The following is a 13,467-nucleotide window of genomic DNA, read 5'->3' as shown; positions in this document are numbered from 1 at the left end:
TTTATATCCAGCATTTGATCTTAGAGCAAAATAATATTTTATTATATTAACATAACTGTTTATTCAGCTACTTTTCTCCATTTTGATGATGACAAAAAGGATTCTATGAATATTTTAAATCTATTGTGCTTTCATTTCTGTAACTGATCTCTTTGTTGTACATACCTATTAAGAATCTAGCAACGTTACACGTAGTCTAATTATTTTTCCTGGAAATTCTAAAATAATTTAGAAAAAGATTGGTTACATTAGTATCTCCAAGTAAGATTTTTAAAAACCCAGATTTTCCAGTATTAACTGTTATCATCTTTTATAAAACATATCATTTCACGTCTTGTTAATTATCCAAATGGTATGCGTGATCCCTTAAATGAGACAACAGACCAGCAGCATGCAGTATCATTAATCTCTCTTATCCCTAGAGATATTCCACAGGGCATATGGGCTAAACACCAGAATGATGTAGGGATGATTAAATCAGTAAAACCAGTCAACATAAAATTTAAAGATGGCATACCTCCCAAAGCACCTCAATACAAACTCAGCAAAGAGGTAATCCAAGGCATAACTACAATAATCAACAGCTTGCTAGAGGAAGGCATACTAAGACTTATATTACCAGAGTACAATAGCCCAATATTAGCCATAAAAAAGAGCAAGAGAAGCACTGACATATCAATAAATTGGCAATTTGTTCAGGATATCAGGGTTATCAATAATTTCATCAAGAAAACACACACAATAACTCTATGCCCAAATGACATAATAGCAGAGACCCCAAGCATAGTGTGCTGGTACATGGTCGTTGATCTGAGTAACACCTATTTTACAATCCCCTTGCACCTCAACAGCCAGAATATTTTCACTTTTCAGTGGGAAAAAAATCAAGTTCTGCTGGAGCCAATTAGTTCAGAATTGTTGCAAAAGTACATCAATATTCTGTCAGCTCTTAAAAAGACACTTGGAATCCATAATGGTCAAACATAGAAAATCACTGCACTATGTGGATGGTCTTCTCCTTGCTTCACCAGACCCTAAAACATATTTAGAAGACTCAAAAAGATGGCTAATAGAGCTATATAAAAGAGAGCATAAGGTCTCAAAGAAAAAGCTACAGTGGGTCCTTCCAAAAGTTGAATATCTAGTTTTTATCTTTGAAAATGGCACCAGAAAATTCTCTAACTATAGAATAGCCAGTATACAAAAACTAGAAATCCCAAGAACCATGAAACAACTTAGGGCATTCCTAGGAATGGCATGGTTCTTTCAGCAATATGTCATAGGATATTCCAACATCTCTAAATGCCTCAACAGGTGTGAAAAAGAATGATGTAGAAGAGCCATTGAAACTTACAAAAGAACACCGACACCCTTTGTCCCAACTAAAGTAAGCTATTCTAGCAGCTCCAGCTCTAGGAATTCCAAACTATGATAAAGATTTTCACCTCTATGTCCATGAGGCAAAAGGAATAGCTTCTGTTGTGCTAGCCTAATATTTAGGATTACAGATAAGACCAACATTTTACTATAGCACAATCCTAGATCCTATAGCTCAAGGCATGGTATATTGATTCCCTGTCAATTTCCAATGTCAAGAATATATTTGGTTTAAGACAGAATCAGTAAAATGACTTCCTCTATCTAAATCACTACGTGCTGGCAGGCCAAAATGAGGAATAATTTCTTTTAAAAGCACCTTAGCAACAAAAGCCACTGTGGCTCAGGTCACAGGAAATGCTTCTGGCCTTCTGGTCAGTTGATCTACTATGACTAGACAAAATTTATAATGTCCAGCCTTTGGCATTGTTATGAAACCTATCTGTAGGTGCTCAAAGGGTGTTGTAGGCCAGAGGACGTCCACCTGTAATCTTGACTGCAAATGGGCAAGTGAAATATTACTACATTCTTTCCTACAGACTTGTGGGATTGAAATTACTTTAAATTGGACCGGTGCAAGGGCCCATTATGAATTTATTCTTATTTACTCAACATATATACATTTTATTTGGTATTTTGATTCTGATTTTGCAATTTTTTTTCTTTCTTCCAAAAACTTTAACTTTATTCCATATTTTTCCCTTCATATTTTTTTTTGCTTTTTTGTTTTTCTTTGTTTTGTTTTTGAATTCTTTTAATAACTGATTCATACACCCCATAACTCAACAATGCATCCTGAACTGAACTGGATTTTTTTAATACCCACTTCAGGAGAAGATTGTATTTTAATAAAATAATCCAAGATTTTGAATTTTTTTTATTCAAGAAAGATCTTCAAGGAAAAAGCTTGCTAACTCCTAGATAGAATGAACTGTTGCAGAAAGATATCAGAAAACCTACATTACATCAAAATCAAGAATGAACCTTGGGGTGTGGTTGATTGAACTGAAGGTTGACTGAACATTTATTTTGAATGTACACTCTTCTGGGAAAGGGGACTGTCCCCTAATTGGCTTTTGTCAATGCGCCCAGCTAAACATTCGTTTTGTTCTGTCTGTCTGTCTGTCTGTCTGTCTGTCTGTCTGTCTGTCTCTCTCTCTCTCTCTCTCTCTCTCTCTCTCTCTCTCTGTTTCTCTGTCACTCTCTCTCTCTCTCTTTTTCTCGCTTTCTCTCCTATTTCCCCCTTATCTATAACTATTGTAATTTCATAGCTGGTATGTTTACAAGACCCATCTGAGAGCCTAGTCTTCCTCGGGCCTCAGTGGGGTTGTGAATTTTAAAACTACTCCACCCTAATCAGACCATTCTTTAGAAGATCTGATTTATCTATTTCCTGATCAATAACAATGGAGATACTTGGAATAACAGAATCAGGTCTTGGAAACTCCACATTCTCCACCCTATTCAGTTTAACAAGATTTTGAAAGGTCTGCATCAAACTCAACATTTAATTATCTGAGGAGATGGCCTTCAAAGACATGTGCAAAAAAAAGACAGATCTCTGGCCTGTCCTAAGTAAAGCTAAGTCCTCTTTGGTAGAGATGAGACGCAAAAAAGTGATGTAAAAACGTCCATATAAGGCACTCAAGTTTCTGCCTCTTCTCTTTCCCTGGAGAGATGACTCTGGCTGTCAGTGTGCTAAGCATTCCAACATCTTGGAGTGTTGGGGGGTGAGTTTTGCCCTGGAGCTGATTTCAGGTTTGGGCATCTTAGCTAAGCCTCTTTGGTGGTCAGGCAGATTCCTGACTCCTTCACACTCAAAACCTTACTTTCTAGATCTCCTATCTTTCTGCCCAGTGATAGCCACTTCCTTCCTCCTTCTTAAAATCTTCTCTACTATATTAATTAAATCACCATAAAATTTGGCAGATGACTTGTTTATTTTATTATTTGGGATTTCCCTTGGCGACCACTTAAATTTAGATTTTTTCAGTCTCAAACATAATTTCACCCTTTACATATCATATTTCACATGAGTTGCTCTATGGCATTTTTAAAAGCCTATGAACTGATGGATATTTGTCACAATTTTTACAAACATAGCAAATCTTTGAACCTTGGCAAACATATTTTTAAACAAAGTAAAACTTATTTTGGCTTTAGAACCTCATCAAGAAATCTAGATATCATTACAAAAATGTGGCAGAGAAGTCTAGGAAAAAAAAAACCCAAACTCTGTACTGTTGATGTTGGGTAAAGTAAGCTGAAGAGATATAACTGAGAGATGCTCCTTTTTGGGGGTCTTCTAGGGGGTACAATGCCCTGGGATTAACTTCCCATCTCCTCTGATATGAGACTGTGATGTCCCATCCAATGTGGGAGGTGGGGGTTATAATTTGCATTTCACTTCAGCTACGAAAATATTACCTGACAGCAAAATGACCAGGGATTTTTAAAAAAATTCTAAAAATCATGTCTAAAGACCCCTTAAAATAAATTTGAGATATTTAGCTCATTAAATTTTCCAACGGTTGTTATACAATTTTAGCAATGTTCTTATGGATTCTATCTATCCTCTATGTGATAATTTACAAAGTCAAAACAGAAAAACTGTTTTTATATGGGCTTATTCAATAATGTTTGTTCAGTGTAGTTACAGGTGAAAAGCAACAAAATATAACAGCAGTTAAAACCAAGTACATTAAAATGATTCAGTGTAACAGAATAGTATTGAATGCATTAATACATGAACTTAAACCCAACAAAATTAAATCTTAAACAAAACCATCAGTAAAATACAATAAAATACAGGTATTTTTATAAAACATTGGAGTCTGAAATGCTTAAAATATATAACCTCCAGTATCTTTAAAGTTCCTTTTTTTTCAAAATTAATTATCCATTTAGATGTCTATTGTCAGAAGGCAGAAGATTGGTATGGGGTAGGCAATGGGGGTTAAGTGACTTGCCCAGGGTCATACAGTCAGGAAGTGTCTGAGGCCAAATTTTAAGCCAGGACCTCCCTTCTCTAGGCCTGGCTCTCAATCCACTGAGTTGCTGATCTGCCTCCCCAGAGTGAGGGTGGATTTTAGGAATCTAAATTTTGGCCAAAGAATTGCAGGGAGATAAATTTTTCTCGAGTCCCAGGTGAGTAAAGTGAAACAATACAGTCAAAAGTTATCCTTTTAAAGCAGCCATGCTGGTAAGTTTCTGTTTGGAAAAGTCTCTACCTTCTCTTCATTCTACCCCTCTGTGATCCCCTGTCCCCTGCCCCTTGGCAGGGGGAGGCTAAGGAAAGAACACCCCCATTTTTACCAGCTGGTTTTTGATCCTGAAGAAATTGGGTCTGGAGGTGGAGTCAAGATGGTGGCTTAGCAAGCAGCAAAAGTTCAGACCTCGTGGAAGACCCTTCCTTATCCGATACAGACTGAATGCTCCCAGGGCACCAAAATTCAAGCTGAACAACAGGACAGAAGCAGGGAACCCTCCTTCTGCACTCAAATCAAAAGGTACACCCCTCAAAGGCAGGAATGTGAGAATACTTGGGGCTAAGGGGAAGGCAGAGGGAAGGTCCCAGGACCCCTCCCCCACAACCCAGAGGGCTGAGCCCCCAGCAGCAGCGGGAACCTCTGAGCGGGCAAAGGTGCTGCTTTGGAGGGTCTACTTTGTGAGCAGCGGGGTGCCGAGCTCAGAGCATCCAGTGGGGACAGTGGTGAGGAAGCCAGGGAGAGACCGGGCCGTGGTTGGGTCCCTCCATCAGGCTCCAGTGTCACCGTTGCCTTGGGGCACATCCAGACCAATCCAGTTGAATATAATCGCATCAGAACTCCTCAGAGTTTAGGGAGGTGGGCAAAGGCACTTGCGGACACTGGTGAAGCAGCTGGAGAGAACTGGAGAGAGCCTGGGCAGCCCAGCCTTCATCCTGGAGCTCTTCAGAGCCTCAGAGCTTCATACCACATACAGCCCAACCCAGTCGAACTCAATCCAATCAAAAGCCTCCAGAGGACAGGGAAGCTAACATTCCTCCCCAAGAGACTGTACCAAGAGATCTGACAAAGCTCCAAGAGGGGAGACTGACACCACCAAAACGAAAACAAAATGAGAGGAGCAAGAGCACAGACAAATGCGGGGAGCAAAGAAGGGGTAAACTCGAGCAAACAACAGAAAAAGAAGAAAGAAATTACAATAGACAGCTTCTGCACAGGTAATGAGCAAAGAGCGAACTAAACAGAGGGGGAGGGATCAGCAAAGGAAAAATCAGAAGTCCCAGCGAATTGGATACAGGCTTTGGAAGAACTCAAAATGCAATTCAAAACACAATTAAGAGAGGCTGAAGACAATTGGGAAAAAACAAAACTTAAAAACTAAGATAAGTCATCTGGAAACAGAAAATAGTGTCTTGAATGCCAAAATCAACCAGCTGGAAAATTAGGCAAAGGAGATGAAAGATGAGGCAAAGCAGATGAAAGATGAGGTGAAGAAGATGAAAGATGACCTCCAAAGAAAATCCGACCAAAGGGAAAAGGATGACCAAAAAACTAAGGATGAAATCCTGTCTTTAAGAACCAGAATACAACAACTAGAATCAAGTGACCTCACAAGGCAGCAGGACACTATAAAACAAAACCAAAAGAATGAAAAAATTGAGGAAAATATGAAACATCTCATTCACAAAACAGAGGATTTAGAAAATCGTTCAAGAAGAGACAATTTAAGAATCATTGGCCTACCAGAAGACCAAGACAAAAGAAAAAGCCTGGACATTATATTACAGGAAATTATTAAAGAAAACTGCCCTGAAATCCTTGAACAAGAGGGAAAAGGAGAGATTGATAGAATCCACAGATCACCTCCTGTACTTAATCCTCAACTGACAACACCCAGGAATGTTATAGCCAAATTCAAGAACTATCAGACCAAAGAAAAGATATTACAAGCTGCCAAGAAGAAGTCATTCAGATACCAAGGAACCACAGTGAAGATAACTCAGGATTAGGCTGCATCCACACTGAAAAAAAGAAAGGCATGGAATACGATATTCCAGAAAGCAAGGGAACTAGGTCTACAACCAAGAATCAACTACCCAGCAAAACTGACTATATTCTTACAGGGGAAACTATGGTCATTCAACAAACTTGAAGAATTTCAAGAATTCGTAAAGAAATGACCAGACCTGAACAGAAAATTTGATGTCCAAGCACAGAACTCAAGAGAATCATCAAAAGGTAATTAAAAAAGAAGGGGAAAAAGAAAAACAAAAAAAATTTTTAAGAGACTCAATAGATATGAATCCCTATAAGAAAGGAGGTCATTGGTAACTCTTAAAAACTGTTGTTATTACCTGGGCAGCAAAAAAAAAGTGTACTTAGAGGGAACTGCAACAAACTGTATAGGATGAAAGGACAAGACATAAATAGGTATATAGATATATGCATGCAAAATATGTATGCATGAGTATGCACATATATATATATATATATATTTAACTAGAGCTTAAAATAGGTTAATATTAAAAGAAATGGGAAAAGAAACAAATGGGGGTAAATTTATATGTGATAAAGAAGCTAATGTTGGGAGGGGGGAGAACATCAATACACTGGAAGGGTAAAGAGGTCGGAGACAGGAAATACTCAACTTTTACATGCTTTGAAAGTGACTCAAAGAGGGAAAAACAATCCAATCCATTGAGGGCAGAGAATAGATTTGCACCCTATAGGGTAGTAGAAAAGTAACAAACGGTCTGATGGGGAGGGAAACAGTACAAGAGAGGGAGGGAGAGGGGGGTTAATTTTAGAAAGACTACAGGGAAAATAGGGGGGATAAATAGAGAGGGGGTAGAAAGGGAAGTAAAATAAGGGTGGGAACAAGGGGGACTGTTCAAAAGCAAACATTGGTGTAGAAGGAAATAATGAAAGAAGAAAAGGCAGGAAAAGGAGCAGAAATCAAAATGCTGGGAAATACACAGCTAGTGATCATAACTCTGAATGTGAATGGAATGAACTCACCCATAAAACGCAAGTGAATAGCAGAGTGGATTAGAGTCCAAAACCCTACCATATGCTGTTTACAAGAAACACATATGAGAAAGGTAGATACACATAGGGTGAAAGTAAGAGGGTGGAGCCAAATCTATTGGGCATCAACTGACAAAAAGAAGGCAGGAGTCACAATCATAATATCGGACAAAGCCAAGGTAAAAATAAATCTAGTTAAAAGAGATAGGGAAGGTAATTACATCCTGATAAAAGACAGTATAGACAGTGAGGAAATATCTGTACTCAACATGTATGCACCAAATGGCATTGCATCCAAATTTCTAAAGGAGAAACTAGAGGAACTCAAGGACAAAATACATAGAAAAACCATACTTGTGGGAAAGCTGAACCTTCCTCTATCCGAACTAGATAAATCAAACCAAAAAATAAATAAGAAAGAGGTAAGAGAAGTGAATGAAATCTTAGAAAAATTAGAGTTAGTAGACATGTAGAGAAAAATAAATAGGGACAAAAAGGAATACACCTTCTTTTCTGCAGCACATGGTACATTCACAAAAATTGACTATGTATTAGGGCATAAAAACATTGCATAGCCACAGCTACGTAGGAGGGAGCCGGCCCACGCCTGGGACCTGGGCACCCAAGCTGGGCTTCCGCTCAGGGCTGTCTCTCTCTCTCTCAACTCCCCCCTCCGTCCCCCAGTCTGTCAGGCTTGTGCAGGACACCCTGTTCCGGGTTCGAGAGTGCCTACGGCCCAGCTCTTGGGGCCAGACTTTCAGGGCTTCTCTTCCTTTCTCTCCCAGCTAGTTCCCTGAAGGCTTCAGCAGGCGTCCCAGCAAAGTGGGGCGGGGGGGGGGGGGCTAGATTTCAGGGTGCTGCTCCTCCCCCTGTGCTCGGGATCCCCAATCCTTTCACAAGGAGCCCGATCCTCCTTCCCCTTACCCGGGGACCTCTCGGGGGGGGGGGGTATGGGGGCCGCGGCCGCCCGCCCGACTGATGCGGCAGGGATAACCTTAGCAAGGGGCGGCCGCCACCCGGTGGCTGGAGACCCCAACCCAGCAGGGAGGGACAGCAAGGATCCCTCCCTCAGCCTCAGGATGGTTCTAGACTTTTACCTCCTGCCTCAGTGGCACCCAGGCCCCCCCAGGGGGAAAGCCATAAAGGGGGAGGGGAGGGGGCTCCCGCAGCCGCCCCCCCCTGGCTCTCAGGGAGGCCGCCCCGCCTCATCTTTCTCATGGTGCTATAGCTCCGGTGCCTCCCGGGGAGTGAGGGGAGCGGGGGCCAGCACAGCCAGCCGGGGCCCTCGGCCTCCCCACCCCGGTCCCAGGGATTGCGGACACTGGGTGACGGGCAGTTTGCAACTAGTTTTTTAATAAAAGTCTTCTTGTTAAGCCTGCCGGCTGCGAGGATTTTTCGGGGGGCCCCTCAGATCTTCCCGGGGAACGTCCCCTCCCGGATCTGGTCCGTCCAGCGCTGCAGCTACGGGGAGGCAGGCAGGGACTGAGGCAGGCGGCCCTCCAGAACCTGGGCCCGCCCCTCCGCAGCCCCGCCCCTTCCCTGCTCAACCAGCTGAGCGGGCACAGGGAGTGGTAGACCTTGCGGTAGTAGTCGCAGGGGCTCGAGTCCTTGCCCCGCCTCTTCATGATCTTGGTACAGCGGTGAAAGTCTGGGAGGAGGCGCCGGGGTCACGCCGGGGTCACGCCGCGGAGCCCCGCCCCCGCCTCCCCTGCTGCGGGTTCCGCCCCCCGCTGCCCCCCCACCAACCCCGGAAGTTCTGGTAGCAGTTGCGGGTCTGGTTCTGGTAGGGAAAGCGAGGGTCGAAGGGCGGGGTCGAATGATTGCTCATCGCGCTCTCTCGATCCTGGGAGGAGGCAGAGACCGCCGGTAGCCTGGCAACCCCGCCCCTAACGGCAGCCCCGCCCACCCCTAACCGCCGTCCCTCCCCTGTACCGCTCCACCCCGAACTGCAGGCCGGGACCCTTTCTGGGACCTCCCCCCGGCAGCTCCACCCCCGCGGGGGACAGCGCTTCCCTCCCCGCCCCCCATGGGCAGCCTCACCTGGTACCCTCACCCGCGCTGTCCCACCAACCCTGCTGGTGCCCGCCGGCAGTCTTCCCGTCCCTGCTTTGAGATCTCTAGGTAGGAGGGACTCCATTCCACTCCCAGCCAGAAAGGGAGAGCCCCCGGGATTCGGGGAGGCCTGGGCCCTTGAGCCCCTGCAGCGGGTGCCGCCCCTCTTCTGCGGCCGCCCGCCTCTGTGGCTAAGTGCCCCGGCAGCTCTCAGGGCGGCCAGCTCCCCTGGCCTTTCCTCCGCCGCATACCGCCCCCCCCCCACACCTTTGCACCCCCCTTCGCCTGGTTTCCATGGCAACGCCCTCGCTCCTCGGGCCCCCCCCCCCCTTGATATTCTCAGGGTCTTTGGCTTCATCTTCAGCCGCTAGACCAGATGGACGTGGTCAGGCCCGAGCCTCACAAACTCTCCTCCGTGCCCCTCCCTCTTTCCGTCCCTTCCCCGTTCCTGTGGCTCCCCCCAGGGGCTATCTTCTCTGCCCACTCGCTCCAGCCGTCCCAGGGACTTCTCTGGCTTCCAGGTCTCTGGGTTCAAGAGAGAACCTGCCCCCTCCCGGGCCTCGGCTGTGGGCGTCCTCCAAGGGCCCCCTGTGGCAGCCCTCCTGGCTCTCCTCGCCCTTCCACCATTTCTGGCTGCCTGAGCTGCGCCTGCGAACCCACAGGACGCTTTCTCCTCTTGGGCCCGAGTCCCGGGCCTCCTCCAACCTCTTGGGACAGGCCATTCCCAGCACCCTCAGCCCCAGCGGGCTGTTCGGGTCCCCAAACTGCCTGAGCCTTTGGTTCCTCTTCTCTGCCTTTGAAGGGGTCATCCACGATCACTTGTGAAACACCTACTGGGCGCCAGGGTGGGCGAACAAGCAGATACTTGTCTTCAAGTGGCCGACCTTCTGGGGAGAGGACCAGCCTCTCTCCTCTCAGCCCCTCCCCCCCTCCTTCCCTCCGTCCCTCCATCCCTCCATCCCTCTGTCCCTCCATCTCTCGGTCCCTCCGTCTCTCCGTCTCCCTGTCGCTCTTTCTATCTGACATGTGTACTATTCTGTGTTCGCCTAATTTTCTTAAAGTTTCCTTCTTTATGTTCAAGTCATTCACCCATTCTGAATTTATCTTGGTGTAGGCTGTGAGGTGTTGATCCAAACCCAATCTTTCCCACACTGTCCTCCATTTTCCCACCAGTTTTTATGAAATAGTGGATTTTTGTCCCAAAAGCTGGGTTCTCAGGCTTGGTAGTATACTGTCCTGCTGAGGTCACTTACCCAGCCAGTACCAAATTGTTTTGATGACCGCTGCTTTATAGTATAGTTTGAGATCTGGGACTGCAAGGCCCCCTTCCTTATTTCCCTGGATATCCTTGATCTTTTGTTCTTCCAAATGAGCTTTGTTTTGATGTTTTCTAAATCAGTAAAAAAAATTTTTGGAAGTTCCACGGGTATGGCACTAAACAGATAGATGAGTTTGGGTAGGCTGTTCATTTTTATTATATTGGCTCGTCCTACCCATGAGCAGTTAATGTTCTTCCAATTGTTCAAGTCTAGTTTTAGTTGTGTGGAGAGTGTTTTGTAGTTGGGTTCATATAGTTCCTGTGTTTGTCTCGGGAGATAGATTCCTAGGTATTTTATTTTGTCTGACGTGATTTTGAATGGGATTTCTCTTTCTAGTTTTTGATGCTGAGCTGTGTTGGAGATATATAGAAATGCTGATGACTTATGTGGGTTTATTTTGTATCCTGCAATTTTGCTAAAGTTGTTGATTATTTCGATTAGCTTTTTGGTTGAATCTCTAGGATTCTTTAAGTAGACCATCATGTCATTTGCAAAGAGTGATAACTTGGTCTCCTCCTTGCCTATTTTGATGCCTTCAATTTCTTTTTCTTCTCTAATTGCTACTGCTGGTGTTTCTAGTACAATGTCAAATAGTAGAGGTGATAATGGGCATCCTTGTTTCACTCCTGATCTTATTGGGAATGCATCTAGTTTATCCCCATTGCAGATGATATTAGCTGATGGTTTTAGATATATACTGTTTATTATCTTTAGGAATGACCCTTCTATTCCTATGCTTTCTAGTGTTTTTAATAGGAATGGGTGTTGTATTTTATCAAAGGCTTTTTCTGCGTCTATTGAGATAATCATGTGGTTCTTGCTGGTTTGCTTGTTGATGTGGTCAATTATGTGGATGGTTTTCCTAATATTGAAGCAGCCCTGCATCCCTGGTATATATCCTACTCGATCATGGTGGATGATCCTTCTGATCACTTGCTGGAGTCTTTTTGCTAGTATCCTATTTAAGATTTTTGCATCTATATTCATTAGGGAGATTGGTCTATACTTTTCTTTCTGTGGTTTTGACCTGCCTGGTTTTGGAATCAATACCATGCTTGTGTCATAAAAGGAGTTTGGTAGAACTCCCTCTTTGCTTATTATGTCTAATAGTTTATATAGTATTGGAGTTAGCTGTTCTCTGAATGTTTGATAGAATTCACTGGTGAATCCATCAGGTTCTGGGGATTTTTTCTTAGGAAGTTCTTTGATGGCCTTTTGGATTTCTTTTTCTGATACGGGATTATTTAAGAAATCTATTTCTTCTCCTGTTAGTCTAGACAATTTATATTTTTGTAAATATTCATCCATATCACCTAGGTTGGTATATTTATTGCCATATAATTGTGCAAAGTAGTTTTTAATGGTTGCCTCAATGTCCTCTTCATCAGAGGTGACGCTCCCCCTTTTCATCTTTGATGCTGTTAATTTGCTTTTCTTCTGTCCTTTTTTTAATTAGATTGACCAGTACTTTGTCTATTTTGTCTGTTTTTTCAAAGTACCGGCTTCTAGTCTTGTTTATTAGTGCAATACTTCTATCACCCTTGATTTTATTGATTTCTCCCTTAATTTTTAGGATCTCTAGTTTGGTTTTCTTCAGGGGGTTTTTAATTTTTCTTTTTCAAGTTTTTTGATTTGCATTTCCAATTCATCAATCACTGCCCCCCTCCCTAATTTGTTAATATATGCAGTCATGGATATGAACTTTCCTCTAAGTACTGCTTTGGCTGCATCCCTTAGGGTTTGAAAGGATGTCTCACCATTGTCATTTTCCTGAATGAAATGATTAATTGTTTCTATGATTTCTTTGCTAAGTAACTGATTTTGGAGTATCATATTATTTAATTTCTAATTACTTTTTGATTTGGCGCTCTCCATGTACCCGTACTGATCAATATTTTTATTGCTTTATGATTTGAAAAGGTTGCATTTATTATTTCTGCTTTTCTGCATTTGAGTGCCATGTTTCTGTGACCTAGTGTATGGTCTATTTTTCTGAAGGTGCCATGTGGTGCTTAGAAAAAGGTGTATTCCTTTTTGTCCCTATTTATTTTTCTTCATATGTCTATGAACTCTAATTTTTCTAAGATTTCATTCACCTCTTTTACCTCTTTCTTATTTATTTTTTGGTTTGATTTATCTAAATTTGATAGTGGTTGGTTCAAGTCTACCACTAATATGGTTTTACTGTCTATTACCTCCTTCAATTCTCCTAATTTCTCCATTAGAAATTTGGATGCTATTCCGTTTGGTGCATACATGTTGATTAGCGATATTTCCTCATTGTCTATATTCCCTTTTAACTGAATATATTTACCTTCCCTCTCCCTTTTGATCAGGTCTATTTGTGCTTTGCCTTTGTCAGATATCATGATTGCAACCCCTGCCTTCTTTCTATCAGTTGAGGCCCAAAAGGTCTTACTCCATCCTTTAATTCTAACCTTGTAAGTGTCAACCCTCCTCATACGTGTTTCTTGAAGACAACGTATGGTAACGTTTGGGGTTCTAATCCAATCTGCTATTTGTCTACGTTTTATGGGTGAGTACATCCCATTCACGCTCAAAGTTATGATTGTCACTTGTGGATTCCCTGGCATTTTGATATCTTCCCCTAGTTCTGACATTTCTTCCCTAGCTATATCCTTTTGAAACAGTGATTTACTTTAGGTCAGTCCCCCTAGTCCCCTCCCTTGGTATGCTTCCCTTTC

The 13,467-nt window shown here is 43.1% G+C and overlaps 1 protein-coding gene across 3 annotated transcripts; it reads right to left on the bottom strand.

The window, feature by feature from the left end:
• Positions 1-3,298: 3,298 nt before the first annotated feature.
• Positions 3,299-9,733, bottom strand: LOC130458779 (cytochrome c oxidase subunit 6B2-like). Of its 3 annotated transcripts, none has more exons than XM_056825437.1 (3): positions 9,432-9,733; positions 9,138-9,234; positions 3,299-9,039 (listed from the first exon to the last, which is right to left on the bottom strand). In XM_056825437.1, exons 2-3 carry the CDS (start codon positions 9,217-9,219, stop codon positions 8,735-8,737), a joined length of 387 nt encoding a protein of 128 aa, XP_056681415.1. In that variant the 5' UTR covers positions 9,220-9,234; positions 9,432-9,733; the 3' UTR covers positions 3,299-8,734. The 3 variants fall into 3 exon arrangements, 2 of the variants coding, with proteins under 2 accessions (XP_056681415.1, XP_056681414.1); XM_056825436.1 differs by having other exon boundaries at positions 9,463-9,733; XR_008918164.1 differs by lacking the exon at positions 9,138-9,234 and having other exon boundaries at positions 8,913-9,039.
• Between the last annotated feature and the right edge of the window lie 3,734 nt (positions 9,734-13,467).

This window comes from Monodelphis domestica, chromosome 4, assembly GCF_027887165.1.
Source record: "Monodelphis domestica isolate mMonDom1 chromosome 4, mMonDom1.pri, whole genome shotgun sequence".
Classification (NCBI taxonomy): domain Eukaryota; kingdom Metazoa; phylum Chordata; class Mammalia; order Didelphimorphia; family Didelphidae; genus Monodelphis; species Monodelphis domestica.
The sequence above is the reverse complement of the archived record's forward strand: the minus strand, read 5'-3'. Positions and strand labels throughout refer to the sequence as shown.